The following is a 5,636-nucleotide window of genomic DNA, read 5'->3' as shown; positions in this document are numbered from 1 at the left end:
GTTGGCAATAGAATTTTCCAACAAAATTTCCAAATTGGATTTTTGAGTGAATCTTTGGTTGTTTGCATAACCGGGTGGTGCTACTTGTCCAAAGGGATTTTGGTTTTTATAAAAATTTTGATTTTGTCGCATCCCTTGGTTGTATTGAGCATAATTCATTTGCTCAACACCATTAATAGCACTACCTAGTTGGCAATCAACACCAGCATGACCAGCTATACCACATATTTCACAAGAAGGAGTAGATGCAGAATTGATAGCACTAACATTGAATTTTTCAAGTTTTTCAGTTAGTGTATCAATTTTAGAAGCAAGGTGATCATAGTTAGAGACTTCGTGTATACCTGCCTCCTTTTTGGAGGGTGAAGAACTAGAGATGGCTCTCTCGTCGGTCCATTTGTAATGATTCTGAGCCATGTCTTCAATCAAGGCATACGCCTCCGTGTAATTCTTGTTCATAAGTGCTCCACCTGCAGCTGCATCAACAGACATCTTAGTGGTATAAGACAAGCCATTATAAAAAGTGTGGACTATAAGCCACTTCTCTAGGCCATGGTGGGGACAAAGTCTTAGCATTTCTTTGAAACGCTCCCACGCCTCATAGAGAGATTCCCCATCTTTTTGATTGAACCGTGTGATTTGGTCTCTAAGTTTAGCGGTTTTAGATGGTGGAAAGAAACGGGCAAGGAATGCTTGCCTCATCTGATCCCATGAAGTAATGGAACCGACTTCGAGGGAATGGAACCAAGCGCTAGCTCTATCCCTTAAGGAAAAGGGAAAGAGATGAAGTCTTACGGCTTCTTGGTTCTCCTTCATGGTTCCACTAATTCGTAGGAAAACAGAGATGTGAAGATTGGGATCCTCTGTGGGGGATCCCGAGAATTGGTTTTGCTGCACCAAGTTAAGTAGGGCAGGCTTGATTTCAAAGTTGTCATCCTCAACCGTTGGGTACACAATAACAGCTTGTGGCTCAGCCGTAGACGGCGTTGCATACTCTTTGAGAGTGCGATTGGCCATGGCGGTGTTATTTTGTGCTGCTCTCCTCCTTCTATGTAAGAACCTTTCGATCTCGGGTATAAATACCGCTTGATTTCTAGTTCTTCGCATACAAGGTTGAGAACCCAAGAAGTTAGCGATAACAGAAAAATAAAAAGGTAAAAATAAAAATAAAAAGAAAAGAGAAAGAAGAAGAGAGAATTCTAATCACTAAGAAAAAGCTAATCAAATTAGTTAACTCCCCGGCAACGGCGCCAAAAACTTGATAGAGCCAAACCGCAAGCGCACGGCCTATCGAAGTAATAGTAGTAAGTAGAGTATCGTTCCGCTAGGGAGTTGGTCAATTTAACTAACTTTTAATGAATGATTAGAGGAGAGAAAGTTGATTAGAAAGAGTTTGATTGCTGAAGGTAAAAACAATAATAATAAAAGGGCCTTAGGATCATTGGTTCATCTTAATAACTAATCCTTCACTTGACAAAACCTAAACTTCTAATTTCATGGTTTACACACTAATTTCTAAAGACCGGTTTCCCTTAGCCCCTCACCTTTCCGATGAAAGTCCGGTGAGAGTTTACTTCTAGCAACCAAGCCTATTTCACTGACATGATTACTAGAAGATGCATAGAGGATTGAAACTACTCTTTGTCTCAATAGTTGCAAAGACTATTTCACTGTTTTGCAACTATTGTCTAGATTCACTTGTTCCAACATCAAAGCTCCGCTCTCGCTTTATGAATTGATGTTTGGGATGATGGATTAACGATTATCAAACCCTCCGCTTTCGCTTCCACAGTTTGATAATTGTTAATCCACGTTAAGACGGTGAATCTAGATTAGAAATTAGGGTTACATGGAAATTAGGGTTTAGACATGTTTTGTTTAGGATTGAGTCATTAGACTCCCCAATAATCCTAAGACTAAGAAGTCTACTCACTCATGTTCATCGTAGACATGGAGGAAGAAGAGAGAAGTACGGTAAAATAAATTGCAAAGAAAGTAAAAAGGAAAATAAAGACTTTTATTAAAATAGCAATTGAAATAAACAAAGTAAAGGATGATTGTTCATGGTGGAGAGCTACTCTATTTATAGCTTTACAATCGACTTAGAAACTAAGCAACTAAAAGGGTAAAACAGTAAAGCTGCAACAGGGTAACTTGGCCTTGAAGAAAAAGCAGCAAAAGTGGCTCTGGAGGGTGGCACGGCCGTGCCACATGTTGGCACTGGCCGTGCCAAGCTTCTGACTTGGTGGGAACATATTTTTGTCCCGTATCTTCGTATTCTTGCGCTGTATTTGCTCCAGTCCTCTTTCTTTTGCTCCAAGACACCTTCCACCATATATTTATTCCTAAAATAAAATAAAACACAATTTGAAGTAAAATATTCTAAACTAAAATAAAATGCAATAAAATAAAATCAAATCTAAAATAAAACTAAACTAAATAAGGCAATAAATAATACTATATATGACTCATCACAAAACCTTACTTAGTTCTAGCTTATGGAAGATTAAGAGAAGATTGAATGATGTGTGTAGAGGAGAGTAGAGGAAAGAAAATCCTTAGAGAGAAGGGAGAGCAAAAGTTGCAAACCCTAGAGAGAGAATGGAAAGAAAGTTATGAAGATTTGTGGTCCTAACGCACATAAATATCTTCTCCACGTGAAAGGTCTAAAATACCCCTTGCATCACTCGTTTGCATTCTATCGTTCCAATTAATATATCAGTCTTTAAAAGCGGGATGTTACATTCTACCCCCTTAAAAAAAATTCGTCCTCGAAATTTAGAGCATACCTGAAAACAAATGCGGATACTGATTAAACATCTCTGATTCAAGCTCCCATGTAGCCTAACCATCTGGCGAACCCTTCCATATAACTTTCACTATAGGAATCTCTTTGTTCCTGAGAGATTTGACGTCACGGTCATTTATTCTTTCTGGTTCTGGCTGAAAAGTCAAATCCGATCTCAATTATATGGAATCTAACTCGACTGGCTGGAAAGGATCTGGAATGTACTTCTTCAATTGAGATACATGAAACACATCATGTAATCCCGACATAGCTGGAGGTAAAGCTAGCTGGTAAGCCACCGGTTCGATACGCTTGAGTATCATAAACGGTCATACATATCTAGGACACAACTTCTTGGTTCTGAAAACACCTCTCAAACCCAGTTTAGGCGTAACCTTCAGGAACACATGATCACTTTCTTCAAACTCTAAAGGTCTTCGCCTATTGTCCGCATAACTTTTCTGACGACTCTGAGCTATTCTCATCTTCTCTTGTATTGACTTAATCTTCAAAGTCGTTTCTTGAATAATCTCTGGTCCAATGATGCTCTTATCTCCAACCTCAGCCCAACATAGAGGGGTTCTGCATTTCCTACCATACAACGCTTCATATGGTGCCATTCCGATACTCGAATGATAACTATTGTTGTAGGAAAATTCTATCAGAGGCAAGTGATGGTTCCAACTCCCTCCATCTTCTAAAACACAAGCACGTAACATGTCTTCTAAAGTTTGGATAGTCCTATCTGACTGTCCATCCGTTTGCGGATGATGCGACGTGCTCAACTTCAAACGAGTTCCTAAGGCCCTTTGAAAAGCCTTTCAAAAGTGTGAAGTGAAGATAGGATCTCTGTCTGACACAATGCTCACCGGAACCCCGTGTAGCTTAACGATTTCTAAAATGAACAATTCGGCATACTGTGATGCTTTGTAGGTAGATTTAACTGGTAAGAAATGAGCTGACTTAGTTAATCTATCTACAATCACCCATATTGAGTCTTGACCTCTCTGAGTACGAGGTAAACCTCCTACAAAGTCCATAGTAATGTGTTCCCATTTCCACTGAGGAATCTCTAATGATTGTAGCATACCAGCTGGTCTCTGATGTTCTATTTTGACTTGTTGACAAACAATACACCTTGCTACAAATTCAGCAATATCCGTTTTCATGCCAGGCCACCAGTACTCCCTCTTTAAATCTTGATACATCTTGGTAGCACCAGAATGAATTGAAAAACTACTCTTATGCGCTTCATCCAAAAATCATTCTTCTAAGCTCTTGATCATTTGGAACACATAACCTTCCTTCAAACAACATTGCTCCATCCGAAGCCATAGAGAATTTTGGGTGAACACTCCTTCTCTGATGTTCTGAGTCAACAATCTGAGCCTGTATAATTCTTGACCGTAAATCACATGATACTTCCAATCTGTGCAACCAAATACCATCATCATCTTCTATGACTCCAAGATTAAGGTCTCGAACCTTCTCATACATGTTACAAGTGTGCATTAAGACTTCAGCTTGAGCTAAGGCCATACGACTCAAAGCATCTGCCACCACATTGGCCTTTCCTGGATGATATTTCAAATCAAAGTCAAAGTCTTTCAAATATTCCATCCAACGTCGTTGCCTCATATTCAAATCCCTTTGATCAAACAAGTACTTTAGGCTCTTGTGGTCACTAAACAATTCAAAGTGTGCTCCATACAAATGATGCCTCCATATCTTCAAAACGAAAATTATGGCTGCCAACTCTAAGTCATGAGTAGGATAATTTTTTTCATGCGTCTTGAGTTGTCTAGATGCATAAGCTATCACATTATTTTCCTGCATAAGTACACCACCAAGTCCCTTAGACGATGCGTCACAAAACACAACACATTTCTTCTCCGGGTCAGGTATGGTTAAAACTGGTGCCTGTGTCAACTTCTTCTTCAGAGTCCTAAAACTCTTCTCACATTCTTCATCCCACACAAAAGGTACATCCTTCCTTGTGAGTCGGGTTAATGGCAAAGCGATTTGGGAAAACTTCATGATGAATCGCCGATAATAACCAGCTAACCCCAAAAAGCTTCGAACCTCTGAAACATTCTTTGGTCTAGTCCAATTTTGAACATTTTCTACTTTCGACTGATCAACTGCTACTCCTCCTTGAGAAATAACATGACCCAGGAACTTAACTTTTGACAATCAAAACTCACACTTGCTAAACTTTGCATAAAGTTGTTTCTCTCGGAGAACATCCAACACTGTTCTCAGATGTTGAGCATGCTTCTGTGGATTCTTAGAATAAATCAATATGTCATCAATGAAAATAATGACAAATTGATCCAAATACGGTTGAAAGATCTGGTTCATATAATCCATAAAAACTGCTGGAGCATTGGATACACCAAAAGGCATAACTACTAATTCATAGTGTCCGTAATGAGTTCTGAAAGCCGTTTTAGACACATCCGAAGATTTGATGCGTATCTGATGATATCCAGATCTAAGGTCAATCTTTGAGAACACGGACGCTCCCTTAAGCTGATCAAGTAGGTCATCAATCCTTGGCAATGGATACTTATTCTTGATGGTTACCTTATTCAACTGGCGGTAATCAATACACAGTCTCATGCTACCATCTTTCTTCTTGACTAACAACACCGGTGCACCCCAAGGAGATACACTAGGCCTGATGAAATGCTTCTGTATAAGCTCTTCAAGCTGAGACTTCAGTTCCTTAAGCTCCAAAGGAGACATTCTATAAGGCGCTACCGACACCGGCTCCGCTCCTGGAATCAGATCAATTGAAAACTCAATTTCCCTTTCTGGTGGTAAATTTGTGATATCGGCCGGAAAG

The 5,636-nt window shown here is 39.5% G+C and overlaps 1 protein-coding gene and 1 non-coding gene across 2 annotated transcripts; one reads left to right on the top strand and one right to left on the bottom strand.

Moving 5' to 3' along the window:
* The first annotated feature begins 547 nt into the window (after window positions 1–547).
* Window positions 548–654, top strand: LOC146954117 (small nucleolar RNA R71). Its single transcript, XR_015025116.1, has one exon. It is a non-coding gene; the product is annotated as a small nucleolar RNA R71 (small nucleolar RNA).
* A 2,190-nt stretch (window positions 655–2,844) lies between these two features.
* Window positions 2,845–3,408, bottom strand: LOC146954116 (uncharacterized). The gene is made up of 2 exons (XM_085743649.1): window positions 3,124–3,408; window positions 2,845–2,943 (listed from the first exon to the last, which is right to left on the bottom strand). The coding sequence occupies exons 1-2, from the start codon at window positions 3,406–3,408 to the stop codon at window positions 2,845–2,847; spliced, it is 384 nt and encodes a 127-aa protein (XP_085599775.1).
* Window positions 3,409–5,636: the final 2,228 nt, after the last annotated feature.

The sequence above is a fragment of the Medicago sativa genome, chromosome 1 (genome assembly GCF_051527215.1).
Source record: "Medicago sativa cultivar Bolivia chromosome 1, Bolivia_mono, whole genome shotgun sequence".
NCBI classification, from domain to species: domain Eukaryota; kingdom Viridiplantae; phylum Streptophyta; class Magnoliopsida; order Fabales; family Fabaceae; genus Medicago; species Medicago sativa.
Note: the sequence above shows the minus strand (reverse complement) of the source record. Positions and strands in the feature narration are given on the sequence as shown.